Source organism: Thunnus maccoyii, chromosome 7 (assembly GCF_910596095.1).
Source record: "Thunnus maccoyii chromosome 7, fThuMac1.1, whole genome shotgun sequence".
In the NCBI taxonomy this organism is placed as follows: domain Eukaryota; kingdom Metazoa; phylum Chordata; class Actinopteri; order Scombriformes; family Scombridae; genus Thunnus; species Thunnus maccoyii.
This window is the reverse complement of record NC_056539.1, coordinates 29,988,557-30,006,811: the sequence shown is the minus strand read 5'-3', so window position 1 is coordinate 30,006,811 and position 18,255 is coordinate 29,988,557. Positions and strand designations below refer to the sequence as shown.

Below are 18,255 nucleotides of genomic sequence, written 5' to 3'. Positions count from 1 at the left end.
CTAATGCTAATTATCACTAAACATAAAGTACGACTGAGGCTGATGGGAACATCAGTAGTTTTTGATCTGATGATGGTGTGAGATGAAAGGTCAGGGGATCAACAAACTTATTTCAGTTCATGCTAAAGGGGGAACATGAATGTCTGTAACAAATTTCATGGCAATCTATCCAATAGTTGTTGAAATATTTCACTCAAAACCACAAATGGTGGGGCTTAATAAAGAATTAATAAGAACACCAAAGTCAGGAGGATACATCATCTGGGAACTGTGAACATCTGTATCAAACTTTGTGTCAATCCATCTTGTAAACATTGAGATATTTCACTGGATAAGTGTTTATTCTCTGGAGATCATAAACAGATGTACAAACTTTAATGGCTATCGATAAAATAGTTGTAGAGATACTTTAGTCTGTAGAAATGTATTGGACTGACCCAAGAGGCACAGTGCAAAGTGTACACACCACAAAATATAAATATATAAAATCAACAAAAAGCCAAAGAAAATAAGTGAACTTTAACATCCAAAAAGTTGCTCCAGAGTTGAGCAGAGAGAGCAACATATTCAGTAAACTAGTTAATGTTTCAACTGCATCTAAAGGATACGTTCACAGTTTTTCAAGTGTGTCTTAAAACAATAGTCAGGTACCCAAATGAACAATGACACATGTTGTTTCAAACTGATATCGATCTTCCTGTTCATACTGACCATCAGAAGATCCCTTCATAATGTATTTACAATGTAAGTGATGGGGGACAATGATAGGATCCACAATCTTCCTTCTGTGCAAAAATGTATTTAAGAGTTTATTTCAAGCGAATATGAAGCTTCAGCGTCCAAATGAGTAAAATTAAGTCATTATCTTTCAATGTTACAGTCTTTTTAGTGCCAAATTCCTTCTTATTGTTATGATATTTCCACTGCAGCTGAACAGGAAAACACTGTCTGTCAGGACACAAAGAGAGAGTTTTATTCTAAAATGACTGTAACTGTGAACGAGTAGAAGAAGATGGAAGATAACTCAGCCTGCTGAAGCCTCGTATTATCTTCAGATAAACTTTTAAACACATTTTTGCTCAAAGTGAGGATTTCGTCCCCATCGCAGCACATTTAAAATGAATCTCCTGATGTTCAGTATGAACAGGAGGAACGATCGCAGCAAGCAAAACGTGTTTCACTGTTAATTTGTGCACCTATTGTTTTAAGAACGTGTCCTTTAAGAATGTGGGTAGTTTGGTTGAAGGTTAAAGGTTGTCGGGTAAGTTTGGATGGTTGTTGAACATCTGTGGGATCATAAAGATCAGAGAAATGTTTGTTGCTGTATGTTGACTTTCGCAGCGAAGGGCAGACAAGTTAAACAGGTCCTGCTGTGTTTAACATCTGATTTCCTCCACGTACAAAATAAAAAAGTGCACTCTGCTCTGTGAAAGCTGCTCCAGAGGTGTGTGAATTTATTAACTGACTGTTGTTGTTGTTGTTTTGTGTGTGTATGCACTTGATTATTTTTACTCTCTTCCTGAGGGAACCCCGGTATACTGGAGATGAAAAAAAAAAGAACATTTTAAGTCTAATTCAGTCTTCATATTTTGCCTTTTTTTTTTTTCAAAACAAGTCACAAAAAAATCATTTTTCCCTCCAGTGGGAACTTCAACTCCAAACAAAAGTTGATTTGCATTAGAAACAAATGAAACTATTATACCTCACTGACAAATTTCTGCTTCCCTGAAGAAAAATAAGCTTTAAAGACTCAATACTGCATTTAATGGCTTGTTAAAATAGCAGTTTTTTGGAAGCTCCCTGTTATCTGAATGGTTTCTTTGCATGCCACATTATTGCAAAGTCAATTCCAGCAGGGACCCTTGTCACATGTCATCTCTCTCTCTCCCCTCGTTTCAAGTCTGGCTCTTCACTGCCCAACAAAGCTAAAAACGCCTAAAAACATAACAACAGTTTTTGCAGTAAAGCCCTCGTGGCCTGTTTCACTGCTCAGACACACTTTTGTTGCCTCAGTTAACAGCTTGTCTGTCTGTCTGTTCGTCCCACCACTCCCATCATTTTTACAGGGTTTCCTTTGACAGCTTCCTCCCATAAAGGAGGCTCTGTCTGGGCTTTGAGGCGCTGCAGTAGCCTCTCGGATGACACAGATGGATGTTTGGATGATGTACAGAAGGAGCAGTAGCAGTGAAGTGGATGTGTATGGCGTGCTCCTGTCTTTTAGTCAGTCATGAGTGAACAAAAAAACAAAAGTCAAAGTTTGAGGGGAGGGCAGGCAGGAACAGACACTTGAGCTGTGAGAGACGGGAGCAATTACTGTCTGAGACGTCATCCCCCCCCCCCCCCCCGAGAGAGAGAGAGAGAGAGAGAGAGAGAGAGAGAGAGGAGCAGGAAGAAGAAGAATAAAGGAAAGGAAGGAAAACAAAAGGGACTCCTGCACTTCCTTTGGATCCGAGCAGAGGGAGATGAAAGGCAGCAACACGAAAATAAAAATATAACAATAAAAAAAAAGTCTGTAACTTTCTTTCTCTAGCTCTTTGTCTTTAAGGGGACGCGTGTAAGAAGCTGATACCTTAAATAATAAAGAAATAAGAGCCTCTACCCCATGTCACTGTTAGTCATAATTGTAAATTTGCTTTAAACTAAAACAAGTTCTTTGTCCAATTTGCACCTCCTCAAACAAAACATCTACAGATGAAATGTCTCACTGCAGGATTCAAAGACGCTATTGAAAAGCCTGTCAGCAGGTGTCTTAATGATGATGTCATTCAATGTCTCTCCAAACCTGCCAATTACATCAACTAACTGTTACAGAAATAACTGTATAACCTGTTTCTTGCCTCAAATTCTGATTTTATTGATATTTATTTAAAGGTATATAAAAAAAACAACAAAATAATGGTAAAAGTTTGACTTCAGTTTGTCTTAATATATATAAGTGAAGGATAACATGCAGAGAGGCGTCCTGATATAAGAAAATAAACAAGACGGATACATTAAACATATTCTAGTTTCTTATTTTATACATCTGGACACCTCGGAGTTAGTATCTGTCAAATGCAGCATCAAAAAAGTATTGTTGCTATGGTTACCCTCACTTTACATTACATACCTTGCGCACTGATTTAGCACCTCGGCTGATGTGTTGACCTGATCCTCTGAGGTTGTTTTTTTCTTCCTGTTTTATGTTGATTTTAATGAACATCTGCCGACCAAACTGTGCAGTTGATGTTTGTCCTCCGGCGTTTGTGAAACTGCGGGGCAGGCGGGTCCCGCACGCACGCACGCACGAAGGGCATCGCAGAAGGTCGCATGCACAACTGAGGGGAAAAATGTGGAGTTTAGCTTATGTTAAATTAATGTTTTTCATGTTGAAACAATAAACATATTGTGTGTGTTTTTCATGGTGCAGCACAGAGGCAACCCGGGATTCAGTTTCAAACAGCAAAAATAAATGTTTAGTACAAGAAGACAGAATTTTTACAGGATGAAAAGGGAAAAAAAAGTGATGCTCATCAAGCAGACATGACATTTTGATATTCATTTCCCCAATATTGTTAGTTTGTTGATAGAAATAAAATGTTAAAGGATGTGTTTCTGCTTTCAAAGCGTGCAGAGACAGTAAAAAAAGAAAAACCACTGACTTACAATCTGAAGTGGAGTCCAGGGTCATGGAAATAACACATTTCAATAAATCAAATAACTTATTTCACTAAGAGGATAAAGCTCCTGCAGGTTTGATTTGCTGAATGTGTTGACAGATTATTCCATCCATCCATCCTTCCATAACCTTCCATCACTAGAAACTCTTGAAAGCTTTGCTACAACACTGTAGTTGTTGTTGTTGTCGACTTGCAGCAGCTTTAATGATCAGATTTGAGTTTTGCTGTGTGGGTGATGCGGTTTTGGAGCTTTGTGAGTCTAGATTGGGTCAGAACTGAGAACAGAGTCCTCTCAGGCTGTCTCTCTTTCACACACACACACACACACACACACACAAACACAGAGCTGTAATCATTCCCCATGCTGATCAATAAACCTGATAAGAACTCCATCCTGGCAGCTGGCAGTGACTAATGCTCCGGCAGACAGACGGCTTCTCCTGAGGGTCAGGCTGTGATCTGAGAGAGAGAGAGAGAGAGAGAGAGAGAGAGAGAGAGAGAGAGAGAGAGAGAGAGAGAGAGAGAGAGAGAGAGAGAGGAACACCACAAACCATGGATCTGTGTGTGTGTGTGTTGTTCTGGGTGATGATGGTACTGTTATAATGCAGAAATTATAAAACAAAAGAGCAATGTGTCAGGTGGACTCTACCCTTTCAGTCTTATGCATGCTGTGCATAATCATTTGACTTGTTCAACCTACAAGTATCAATACTGAAATTAAAACTATACAATAAGAGTTATTATTATCAAACTCTCAAAAGAGTTTGAGACTTCATGTTCAGGTTACACAGACAGGATGAGTCCACTGTCCATACGAAGTCTTTGTGTTTTTATTTTGAGGTTTATTTATCTATTGCAAGCAAGCAAACAAAAGAAAACAATCATGGCTCCTGCTGCCTCTCTTGCTCTGTTATACCCATACTACCATATTATTTAGTAAGCCAGAAAGAGATTTAGTATGTCCCGATACATAGTATGACAAATACTGTATTCCAAACGCACCAGGATGTTCTACTACATCTGGTTGTATTTTGCAGTATGCAGACCAGCCTGCTTTTCTGGCTATTATGACCCACAATCCTCTGCACAGCAGAAGATATGAAAAATCGACTGAGTCGCCGAGAGAGCACAGACCGATGACAGAGTGATGACAGCGTGATGACAGAAGCAGCAAAAACAGATGAAGTACTATGTCTCAACTGTATGCATACTGCATGCAACAGTATGTACTTTGTAATGGCAGCTGCAGTACGGACTAAAAGTAAAAAGTAGAAGGATGTGATGCGGAACAAAGCAATAGACTAGCAAAACTAGCAAAAGAAAATATGTTCAAAATCCAATTAACAAAGCAAATATCTACAGAAATCAAACATTCAAAACAAATATTAATAATTATTAACAAAACAAAACGACTGTAATAGCTCCTAAACTAATAAACAGCTCCTACACAGAAGGAGGACTGTGGATTTTGTCCCCCATCACTTACATTGTAAATGCATAATGAAGGGATCTTCTAATGGTCAGTATGAACAGGAGGGATGATTACAGCAAGAAAAACATGTTTCAATGTTCATTTGGACTCCTGACTGTTGTTTTAAGACATTAAAATAAATAGTGAACTCGTCCTTTAAATTTCTCAACAACTATTGGATTGATTGCTGTGAAATTTTCTACCAAGAGGATGAATTTAATGACTCCTTCAACCAGCTGGTCAATACTGAACTTTCTGACCAAATACCTGCAGAAGTAACAATCTTCCCATCAGCCTCAGCTGTACTTTGTTGTTTAGTGATGATTAGCAAATGTTAGCATGAAAACAGGCTAAACTAAGATGGTGAAAATGACCAACAAAACATCATCATGTTAGCTGGAGCTGTCAGGAGCTGCAGCCTCTTAGTCTCGGCAAACGGAGGATTAAAAGAAGGACCTTATTATAAAAATATACAGACAGAAAGGTGATCTGCACAACGAGAAGGTCACAGTTGGTTTATCTATCCAACATCTTTTTTGTCTGATGGCATTTAAAAAAATCAATCATTACTCTGCTATTCAAATCTTTTCTGTTTGACATTCACCTTCTCATCTGGTGAATCACCGCGTTCCACCTCAGAGAGCAAACTACTTTACTAATCCTCTGCTCTGTCGGGGCTGCAAGGAGCTCCAGTGTGTGCAGGGAGGAGGGTTGACGCTACAATACAGGCCTGCCTCCTCAAATAATAGAATGTATTAAATATACATTGCATAGATATTACCATCTCAGCAAAGACCTTGTACTCAGTATGGGGCCTTTTCCTTCCACAATCACTAAGAACATCTAATTATTCATTTTCACAAAGCTCTGAGGAGCTCATCTGCAGCGGCTTCCTTCACTCTGAAGGCTGATTGCTCTCTCTGCTCGGTGCACATACTAATAACACTGTTACACAAGTAACAACGTATTGTGGAGCGTAAATAAGAATGAACATCTGTTCTGCACCGCGTTCAAACACTATGATTCAGTAAGAAAACCCTGAAAAACAATTATATAACTTTATAGCAGTAATTAACTTGACGCAGTGTGTTTGTGTTGTATTCTTCTTCATCACTTCCTGTCACAACCCCCAATGACGATGATATGCTGTTTTTTAAAAACTGAAAATAGACATTTAAATGCAATGAAATATGTTCAAATAAAGTTAAGATTAGTAACACAGATGAAAACTATGCAAGTTTAAAGATCCCCTCCAGACATAAAAAATCCTCTGCTTTAAATAATAAATTGTGTTGGACGTGTTTTTTTTTTTTCCATCCAAAAAAAGTTCATTTACCTCATTAAGAACTCTCTTAAAATTACATCTTCTCCTTCTTCTTCCTCATTGAAAAAAACAGAATCTATGAACATGCAAATATTTTTTCCTTTCAAAAGTTTAACTACTGGTCACAAGATCTTCACTGAAAAGTCCAAACTTTACCACATTAAATTAGTATAAGTTGCACGCTGCACCACGATTGGCTCCGAACTAGCTGTGATGTCACAAATCCTGCTCGTAGGCGCCTTTAACTTGGACTTTTGATGAACTTAATGTGAAAACTAACTCTGCACATACATTCATTCTGCACAGTGAAGCTCAAACATCAAACAGAAAAATGTTTTAAGAGGAAGGAAGTGCTTTCAACACATTTGTTAGACCTCAAGAAAAAAGGCGTAATGCTTTCTGATGAGAACTGTTTGTTTACACGAAAACGCCACAGGGTATCCCACTGATATCCCACTTCAGTTTTATGCCAAAGCTTCGTCAGATACAGAACATCTCATATGAGATTTGCTGAATTTGAGTAACTTGTTGAAAGTTAGAAACTTACTCTGACTTACTTACTGTTATTACTGACATGAGCATATTGATCAAGACTTTCTCTTTTCATGTTGTTTGGCTGTATAGACATGCATGCAGCCTGCTAACTGTCCCCCACACTCGCTGATTCATTATGCATGGAGTCCTAGATTTCCAATGTAGAGAATGAATAAATGCATCGTGTTTAAATAATTAAACTGTGACAAGACCTGTATATCTGAGCTGATTGGTTGTTTACACCAACAGTGTGGAAGTTAGGTAAATAAACCAGCTCATCATACAATCTTAGGAGTCCTCCTCAGACGGGGGTTTTGACTCATCTCGACGCAGTAACGAACACGAGGTCGGCGACACATGGAGACGCCGAGAGGAAGAGCGAGATTTCCCTGAATTAGGACAAACACGGATGAATTAAACATCAGAGCAGATTCTGGCTCCTGAGTTTCTGCCACCGCCGTCTCTCCCTGTTTGGTTCTCTAAAAAAGAGACGATCTATCAAACGGAGGGAAGGACACACAAGAACCCGTCTATGCTGAAGATTGACACAGATTCAGAGGAAAAAAAAAAAAAAATCACTGGTAAAACTGACAAGGACATCAGCTTCATCAAAACAGGAAGTTTTCTGGCAGGGCTGAGTGGGAGGCTGAATGAAGACATGAAAGACAGGATATGCTTGGAAGAAATGAAGAGAGGAGAGGAAGAGGCTCATGTTAAGTCTTTTAAAAAGTCACAACACAACACAAGATGGTCATGATTAGCTCTATTTCCAGATTTTTTTTTTTTATATAGATTACAGTCATTACAGGAGTTATCACATCTCCACTTAAAAAAAAAGACATCAAAATCATCAATCATTTTGATTTTTGTAGCATATTTTCATTACATAGAAAAGAATTAAAGAATTCATTTAATTGGCAATAGCTTGAAGATAAAATCGATAAAAAAAAAACCAAAACAGTCCCAGGTTTGCTTCCAGCAGTCCGTTTGTGCCTCAAAAAAATCCTTCATGCGCAGCATTTATCTTCCTTCAGTCATCATAATTACTGAAATTATGTCGACCGGCTTTACAAAAACAAAATTCAACAACAAGAAAAATAGAAAGCAAGATCATTTTTTCCTCATCAGACGCAGCTAAATAAAACAGATTGCAGAACTAGATTCTATGTCTAAATATCAAAATAAATCACTTTCCTTCATTTCTTACAGCAAGAACCAATTTGCATATTCACAGATATTGTAAAAAAAAAAAATGTACACCACCGTTCCTTCATCAGAAAATACAAAAGATATCTACGTTAGTGGTTTTTATAAAGTAAAAGTTATGAGTCTTGAATATTCTATTAGCTTTCTTCTCTTCAGTGGTGATTCCGCTGTAAGAAATAAAACATTTCTTACAGTCTAACAGCGTCTTATTGCATTTACCTTTTCATTAAATACAAGCAGCTGCTGACTGATTGTGTGTTTTGTGTTTGGTTTTGTTCAGTCAGGTCAAAACCTCTCATACCCGGTTCATCCAGGTGTTGGAGTTACTTCTGTGCTGAGTGACAAGCACCTAAAAAAAAGTCAGTGTCACCTAAAATATATTTCACAATTTGAGGACAGATTGATGTCGACGTCAGCGCTCTCCTCAGTGAAATAAATCAAAATAAAGTTCAAACATTTAAAACATAAAGAATATGAGATTTTGTGATGGATTGATAAAAGTTTTAAACATCCAAACTGTTAAAGTCATTGAAAGTCATATTTCTACCTCTGGTTGTTTTAGCACATTCGTTTTCATAACAGCTTTTTCACTCTTGCTACCTGATATTCTGCATTTTAAAGGGTCAGTTCACCTGAATGCTGACGTATCGAACCACGCAGACATTTGATAAAGTATTTCATGCTAAAAGCCTTCACAGTAAAGGTATGCTTGATGAGAACTAGCTTGTATGACCTCGTTGGGGGGGGGGGGGGGGGGGGGGGAGTGTTTATATCTGTTCTGATCAGCCACGCTCTGAGGCGGGGTGAAACGCCGGCCTCCATAGAGAGGAGGAGATACTAGAGAGAGATAATAATTTTAATAAGAGGATAACAGCATACAATTTCCAGACAATCTCTCCTCTTGACATTCAGGTTGTTGCACTTGTTGAATGAACAAAAGGAGCCTGAGAGAGACGTTCAAACGCTGCTTACTGTCTCACGTTCACACAGTCGGATAATCTAAATGTTAACCCACCAGAAATGATTGGATGGAGCGGTGTTGTGTGCCATAGACACTGTTTGATTTAAGTATACTGGCACCTTAATGTCTGTGGAGTAACTGAGAGATCCACACATGCAAAAAATAATCTCAAATCTTCAGTGTACAAACCTTTAGCTCTCTCTGGGGTTCCATACGATTATGGTGAAATTGATTTTTGTACTTTGCGTGAACTGACCCTTTAATGGTTTGGCTCTTGGGGGACATCTGCTGTACGGCTTTAAAATAAAAAAAGGGGGATGTTTGGAGACATTTGTACTCTAGTGTGTGAGACAAAGACAGAGAGAGACACACGGGAGAGACAGAGACAGACTGAGACAAAGCTTCTTTTCTCTAACAGCTCCACAATCCCTCTCATTCTGCCGGACACGACCTGATCACAACAACAACTACAGCTGGCTCTATGTCCGTCCCGTCTGTCTGTCTGTCTGTCCCTGCAAGGACGCAACGGTCACTTCTAGAGGCCAATGAAGGACCTCACAGGAAAAAAAAGGGTCATTTTAGGGTTGAGGGGGATCTGTGTCTAAAGATCTTGTGCTAAAACAACCGTCTCCTTCTACTGGTGATACATCAATATGGATGCTTTCCATTAACGTCAGCTCACCAACACTCCTGACTCTCTGGTGAATTGCTACTAAATTTTCAATGTTTTAAATGCTTTTACTTTGATTTACGCCTCTTCATTAGCAGATTAAGTTAAAATAAAGGAGAAAAAAAGTCTCTTCTGCATGAATTATTGCTTCTCTTTTCACTCAAACAGCTTGCTAAGAACAATATGACAAAAGCAACCTGTCTGACTGAGACGCTAATTAATGTCTTTGGTCTGTCACTTAATAATCTGCTTGAATAAAATACATCTCTTTCATCTCTTTCTGTTGACAGCTCATTATCTTGCCTCTGTTTCTCTCAAAAAAACAACTTTTCACAAGCCTGCCCTCCACATGCCGCAAATAAATCCATCTATCCATCTATCCATCCATCCATCCATCCATCCATCCATCCCAGCTCTCTATCAGGTTTCATAAGAATTCACTTTCAGCTCAGCCAGTTCAGGAAAAATGATTTTTGTCAGCAGCAAACACCTGGAAGTGATTATCTAACGTGAGATACAGTCATGTAAATAACCTGAATACTGTCCCACATATTAAATTGCTAAATTGTGCTTTTACTTGTATTTGCTAATTAAAGACATTTTTTTTTATAGTGCACAGTAAGGTTGTCACGATACCAGAATTTTAAACTTCAACACTGAATATCTCTTTCGATACCACGACAAATAGAGAATAAAGTCTCATAGCTAACTCTACGTCACCCACCAGTCACATGGAGGGTTCGTTACTGGAGAAAATGCCACAAGTTGAGGACAATTTGAAATTCTTCCTCGTTGTTTCATGTGTGCAGCCTTTGGTTGAAAATCTGACTGTAGATCTGTTTTTTTTTATAGCTTTGGTACTTTCTATACTAACAAATGTATAATTAACGGAGATCGTATCGTTTTAAACATGTGGTATCGAAAAGTATCTAAGTATCGGTACTTTTGACGACCTCAGTGCACAGGGCTAGAAAATTCATTTGATGTGTGTCTAAAAGGTAAAGCTTTGTTGTTTTTGATGATGACATTTTTTGACATTTACCAAAAAATACCGACATTTTCTATGATGAGCAGAGCAAAATATCTGCTTTTCACATGGATTTTATGGCTTTGCACTCTGCTTCTTGCTGCCATCGTTTTACACTAAAAAGTGGTGGATTCAGGCGAAAACGCTAAACAGCTGCTGTTCATGCTGGACTCCCACAAAGTACCAAAAAACAACTTTATAATCCGGTTTACACCTGAATTTTGCACCATTTACATTTCATCATTTATCATCACAGATTATTATGTTTTCTAGTATTTAAAATAAATCACCATGATCACCCCAGTTTTCTTTTTTAGTCTAAAAAGACACCTATTGATCGGGGTAAATGATCAATATTCTTCCTTGCTGAGATTCAATCACGATCCACGCCAAAGTCCGCTGCAGTAGTGGCGACTTCTACAACTCCTACTGGACCAAAAAAGGGTTTTAATATGGATGAAGTCAGGGGTTAAAAGGCTTCCGGTTATGATCAAACTCTTAAGCCTGTCATCTCTGTAAAGAAACTGCCTGGCAGCTACTTGACATTTTGTAGCGGCTGAACTGAAAGTGAACTTCCTCCAAACCCTCGCCGTCTATATAACACATCCACATTCGTTCAGCTTCTCTCACTCGTTTCCTTCTTCTTCTTCTTCTTCTGAGTCTGCATTCAGTTTTCAAGAAATCTACACTGGAAATGTGACTACACTGATGAAAACTAACTATCCTCATATTAGCTGCGGTTTCTAATTGGCTTTATTGCAGCAGCTTTTGTAGAATATGAATTTATGATCAACATGTAACAAAAATATCTCTTTAAATGGATCATACATGTCATTAATTGATCACAATTATTATAATAAGTTCATATTGATATTGAATTGATATAACATATATGTTTTTTTTTAGATGTTAAGTAATAATAATTTGTATTTTCAGGAGAAAATTACATCAGCATGAAGTTGTTTTTACTCCCCAGTGATTCATTAACAGGATTTTACATTATTTCATTACACTTGTTACATTCAGTGTTGCATTATCTGGTAGTTATCGCGTTACTAAAGCAGACAAGACGTTTCATAAAGCTGTCGTAAAAACTAAAACATGTTAAGTACATTCTGATAAAATTATGATTCTCGATAGCTGTGTGTTCTCTGCTTAAAATGTTAAAATTCAGATTCTCTCTGTGCAGTAATGTTCCCTCCTTTTCAACCCATTTTACCTTCTTGAAAACTCATTTATCATCCAGTGCCGGTCAGCTTTGTTGTCATATCATTAGGAAGGAGCTGGTAGCGTCCGACTGACCCTTGATCAGCCATGTTTGAAGGGGTCATATTTTAACATCATGACCTTTTAAACTCATCCGCACATCTAAGAAGCTGCTAAAAAGTTTAAAAAGCAACAGATCTGGCCTCTGCCCTGGTTTCTGAAAGCACTTATTCCCTTTTCCTAAAGTAAAGCCTAGAGCAGGGCGAGTTATATATTTAAAAGTGGCAGTGAATATTTGATCCGCAGTGCTTACTGCAGTCTGTTTGAATTACCCCCCGCTTGATTTTTGCAGCCTTTTGAGTGGAAATTAAAAGAAAAAGTTCCAAACTTTTTTCGAATCATACTGAAGTGGTATCTGCTCGTTACTCGAACGACAGCAGGTCCGGGTGGGGCTCCGCGTCTTCAACGCTCACTCCGTTGCCTTTAGGGGCGCCGTTCCCCAGCAGGGCCTCCTCACCCAGGCTGATGCGACAGGGAGTTTTCCCCGAGCAGGGGGTGGAGGCCAGCCTGGAGTCCGGCCCCGAAGCCTTCTGCCAGACGTCGCAGGGTTTGGCTCTGGGCTCCACCTGTGGGGGATCTTTGTTGATGAGGTCTGGCACGGAGAGCTGGAGCTGATGCTGATGTTCCTCCGCGCCTCCTTCTATGCATTTATCTTTCACATCGTCTTCCTCTCCTCCGCCGATCACGCCGTCCACCTTGCCGTTGCTCCCCGTCGTCTCCGAATCGGCGGCGACTTCCTTCTCCGCCGGGCCCAGATGTGCGGTGATATCCGTCAACCTGTTGTCCAGATCATCTTCCTCCCTCTCGCCGCCCGGCTGCTGCTGCTGCTGCTCCTCGTCGTTCCTCGGCTCCTCCTTGACGATGAGGGGTGTCTTGTCCGGGGAGGAGAGGAAGGAGGAAGAGTCTGCGGCTTCCGGAGAGGAGACCACCGGGTCAGAGGAGATCATCATGTCCTGGGTGGTCTTCAACGCCCGAGGGAGGCGCTTCTTTCCCGACGGGGGTGGCGGGTCCAGCCGAGGGAAGGAGTCGAAGGAGGAGATGTGACTGGAGGAGAGGAGGAGAAAGGAGGTGGAAACAAGAGACAGATAAAGAAAACTTTAGTCCCTTTCCAAAAACGATGAATAATTTTGTGTGTTTTCTGCATTTCACACAACACAACAAATCAATAAAAAAAAACATCCGACAGTTAACTTTCATGCACTCTGACTTTTTGAAAACATCAGCTGTGTCACAGCTCCGAGTGAAGTCACAAACATGACCTCGTTTGAAGGCACTAGTGTGTTTCACAGGAAAACTATGAAGTATTTTGGGGTGAGTTGACTTTTCTGGCTTCATCTATACAAACAGTATGCTGATGTGTCTATAGATATCGTCATTTATACTCAAAATACAAGAATAAAACTTTATTAGATGTCTGATCAATGAGGTCATGCTCCTTGTGTCTGCTAGACGCCTCATCTCTGCATCCAGGTCTCAACAGAAGTGAGAATCAGTCAGTTATTACACGAAAGACCTTCAGCTCCGTCCATCCGAATCGGTCGGTGGTCCGGCAAAAATCTTTACAGATCATAGCTGGTAAATTAAAATAAATTTATCCACAGTCCAGTAAATGGAGACAAATGAGAAGCAGAGCTGCTGAAAAATGACTTTTGCTTGACTGATCTTCAAGCAAAGAGAGACAACAGATCAATGCTTCTGGAACAAATCCTCAAATACAGACACACACATACACAACCCGTAAAGAGTATGAGTGTGTCTTTATCTGTGTACGTGTTTGTAAGCAAGCGATGAACAGACACTTAAAAAGGCATTTCCATTTTGACTTGGATAAGAAGCAACAAAATCTGTCTTATTCAATTTCAGGTGTCTCACGAGTGGGTCTCTGATGTGTCGTTATTAATTTAAAACCACATTTCACTGGAAAAATCTTAAATTATTCAACTTTTCTGAACCAGTGGATAATTTACAGTGATCTTTCAGCTCAGGTGATTCTATATTTTATGTCTTTCAGTGGATTTATCATTAAGTTGAATTAAGTTGGAGATGGATTCAGTCAGTTAGAGAGGTCAAATGAAAACCGAACGCACCGAGCCAGAGTGCAGAGACAAACCAGCAACCGTTGAGTCTGCTAATTAATTTGGTAAATGAGGCTAAGTTTAAACTGTGTATATGGAAGTCATTTCCACACGGATACAGAAGAAATACAGTCCCCCTCAAAAATTATTGGAACAGCAAGGCAAATTCCCTTGTTCAGAGCTTTTATTTCCTGGTATCTAGATGTGTTAAACAACTCACAACATACCACCCTTTGTTTGAACCCGCCCACTTTTCAAGTGAGCAAAACTATTGGGACATGTGACTGACAGGTGTTTCTTGTTGACCAGGTGTTGCCTTTAAGGTTTAATAGTTCTGCATGACTGGTCTACTTTTTGGCCTGGGTTTAAACCTATAAAGACTGCATTTCTTGTTAAAGAGGATAAACCAACATGAAGACCAGAGAGCTGTCTATGGGAGAAAAGCAAGCTGAGAAAAGAAGGAAAATCAATCAGAGCCATTGGACAAACATCGGGAATAGCAAGCACAACAATTTGGAACGTCCTGAAAAAGAAGGAAACTACTGGTGTACTGAGCAACAGACGTCGAACAGGTCGGCCAAGGAAAACAACAGTAGTTGATGACAGAAATATTGTGAGAGCTGCCAAGAAAAAACCCCAAAACATCAGTAAGTCACATCACCAACGACCTCCACAGTGCAGGGGTGAAGGTATCACAATCCACTGTTCGAGGAAGACTCAGAGAGCAGAGATATAGATGCAAACCACTCATCAGCAGTAAGAATCGGAAGGCCAGATTGAAATTTGCAAAGAAGTACAGACACAATCTTATGGACTGATGAGACCAAGATTAATCTCGACCAAAGTGATGGAAAGGCCAAAGTGTGGAGAAAGAAAGGAACTGCTTATGATCCGAAGCATACAAGCTCATCTGTGAAGCACGGTGGAGGTAATGTCACGGCTTGGGGGCGTGCATAGCCGCTTCTGGAACAGGCTCATTAACATTTATTGATGATGTAACTGATGATGGTAGCAGCAGAATTAATTCTGAAGTGTTCAGAAACATTTTGTCTACCAATTTACAGACCCAAAGCACACTGCCAACAAAACAAAAGGACTTCATCAAGGGAAAAAAGAAACAGTTTTAGACCGGCAAAGTCAATCACCTGACCTTAACCCAATAGAGCATGCATTTCACCTCCTAAAGAGGAGACTGAAGGGAGAAACGCCCCCGAAACAAACAAGAACTGAAAGAAGCTGCAGTAAAAGCCTGGAATAGCATCACAAATGAAGAATGCAATAGTTTGGTGATGCCGATGGGTCGACCAAATATTAATTGTTATTTACTTTAAGATTATTTGTTCCTTTACTTTTGCTCACCTAAAAATGCTGTGGTGTAATACAAACGGTGATATATCCTAAGTTGTTTAACACATCTAAATGTAAATACCAGGAAATAAAAGCTGACATTCTGAACTCTTGTCTCATACTCATCTTTTGCCTTGCTGTTCCAATACGTTTGGAGGGGACTGGACGTGTGTGTGTGTGTGTGTGTGTACCTGTTTGCAGTGGTCTGGTTGATTTGGTCCATGCAACTCCACACAGCGCCGACGTTCTTGTTGACCTCAGTGACCCCGATGTCCCCGTGGTGGCTGGGCTCCTTTCTTCTCAGCAGGTCATTGACCTAAACAGGAAGGAAGGAAGACAGACGGATAGAAACACTTTCAAGTCCACTGATGTGACAGTTAACTCAGTCCTGCTTCTGCCCACACAGTCATACTCTATCACCGTATATCAAAGGTTAACAGAATACATTTTATACTATGTTTCTGCTCCGGTAATGCTAACCTTCGCCCCGACGGCCTTGCCGAGGTTAATGGCGTTTTTCAGCCTCTGCTGGCCTCCGGAGGATGGAGAGTCGACGGAGTTTGAGCCCAGGTTGGGGTTAGATGATGTTTGGGATCGTCTGGTTGAGGACTGACCCAACCTGGAGGTCTGGGGACTCTGCTGCTGGGCGACGGAGTTCTCAAACATACTTTGATCAACTGGGAGAAAAAAGAGAGAGGAGAGGAGAACGAGAGAAAAAGGTGAATACGCTGAGGGATTTAACTGAGGATGTGGACAAAAAGCTGCTTTTAACAGCACATGTTGCAAAGCTGCAGACTTTGCTTCGAGCATAAGACAATACAAATGGGATGTTTACTCCGGGGATTAGATGCACAACCTCCATTTTTGAGGGGAAATGAAGGGAATACTCCACTGAAATGAGGGAACACTGTAGACTGTTATATTCAGCACGTTGCTAAATAAACTACTTCTGTGATTTCTTATCACCTCATTATTACGCTGAAGCTTTTCTGGAAGAAGCGTATTCAGCGTTTTTTGGTGAAGAAAACGATTATTTGGAGCATACTAAGCATATTGAATAACGGCGGAGAAGAGGATAATGCTGCAGAAGTGGGTTTTAAAGGTGTCTTTGAACTTTTAAATAGTAATACAATCCTAACTGCTGCGAATCCGAGCTGATTACAGCTGTCGTTCTCCACAAAGAAGCGAGCGACTAACTTTTCAGAGCCTGAAGGGTGAACATCTGTGTCCCTCTGCAGCTTTGCATCATCAGGGTAATATAAATGGATTTAATGAGAATTCATACAGTACAACAAAGCAAAACACTGTATGTAATAATCAAGCAATAATATATAAAACAAAATTTAAAGCAATGGTCATGATACATGCACAGAAATCGTAATAAAACCAATGAAAATGAAAGAGAAATGGACCAAAACGCAGGATCAGAAACGACAAAAAAGGAGAGAACAAAGACGGCAGATCTTACCTCGTGGAGAGAAATGTTTCTCGGAAAGCATTTAATGAGACACAAGGTATCAGATTTCAGATCATTTTTACCACTAAAGAAGCAGATCATTGAGCTGAATTTGCTCTGTCATAAAAATACTGCTGAATCATGATCTATGAGGGGGACGAGTCAGGGAAGAGTGAAGCCTGGAGCTGCATATCTGAGAGATACATTGTCTTGGTCAGATAAATCGCCATTTGGAATCAGATGGAGCGTCAAAATCAGGAAGAACAGGTAACCTTGACTTCACTTGGCAGGAAAGAGCATTTTATTAACCGTCCCAATCAAGAGATCTACAAAAGCACATCAGCCAGAGGAAATGTGATCCGATATTATGAATCAACACGATACAGAGGAGGTTTAGAGTGAGTTCAAGGAGACGGAGAGAGAGAAACAAAAGAAGAACAGAGAGAAAGATGGAGAGACATTAACTTTACAGCATGCAGGAACTTATTTATAGAAGTCATCAAAGGAGAGACACGTAATAAATGTAATTACTTAGTAGAAATGTGTTCAGAAGTAAAGGCTAGACCCTAACATACCTCATGTTGTCTTTGTAAGTAGAAGACAGAAACTAACTGGTAAAGTAGTTTCTTAGGTCAAACATTTGATGGTTTCAGCTTCTCAAATGTGAGGATTTGCTGCTTTTCCTTGTTTCTTGTGTCGTATTGTACTTAAGTGAATTTCTTTGGGTTTTAGCCTGTTGGTCAAAAACTAGCAAACAGAAGATGTTGGACTGTGGGAGATTGAAATTGGCATTTTTCACACATTTTCTGGTGTTTTATAGACCGAACTGATCAATCTAATAATTGTTAACTGAAGTCTTCATTTTTATTTTGCTGCAAATTCTCTTACTGGTTCGCTAGCATAACTTTTAGCTAGCTTTTGTGAGCATTTCTTTACACATGACTCAGCAGTTTGTAGGTAAGCTTACATGTCTTACATGTGTGTCACTGTGATGTTTGATTCTGATTTGTGTTTGCAGTTTTAAAGAGGAGGAACTTCATTAAATATTCAGAATTAGCTTGTTTTCATTTGGGAACAACAAGGCTCATCACAAGGACAGCATAAGGCCTTTGTAAATATCTACTTGCCACTTACTATGATAAAAATGCACTTCATTTACATGCTTTAAGTCTCTGTTTAATGTTCTGTCTGTCTACCAAGGTCGTCCATGTGTGTGCTGACTGTACATCAAGGTCATCGAGTGATCTCGGGATCGATCG

The 18,255-nt window shown here is 39.7% G+C and overlaps 1 protein-coding gene across 1 annotated transcript in view; it reads right to left on the bottom strand.

The window, feature by feature from the left end:
• Nucleotides 1-9,670: 9,670 nt before the first annotated feature.
• The window catches only part of LOC121900514 (carboxyl-terminal PDZ ligand of neuronal nitric oxide synthase protein-like), a 187,301-nt gene continuing 178,716 nt past the window's right edge, over nucleotides 9,671-18,255 (bottom strand). The window contains exons 11-13 of the mRNA XM_042416928.1: nucleotides 16,021-16,217; nucleotides 15,732-15,856; nucleotides 9,671-13,162 (exon numbers count right to left, since the gene is read on the bottom strand). Of these exons, the coding sequence (XP_042272862.1) occupies nucleotides 12,481-13,162; nucleotides 15,732-15,856; nucleotides 16,021-16,217 (1,004 nt within the window). The 3' untranslated portion in view covers nucleotides 9,671-12,480. The remainder of the gene's footprint in view (nucleotides 13,163-15,731; nucleotides 15,857-16,020; nucleotides 16,218-18,255) is intronic.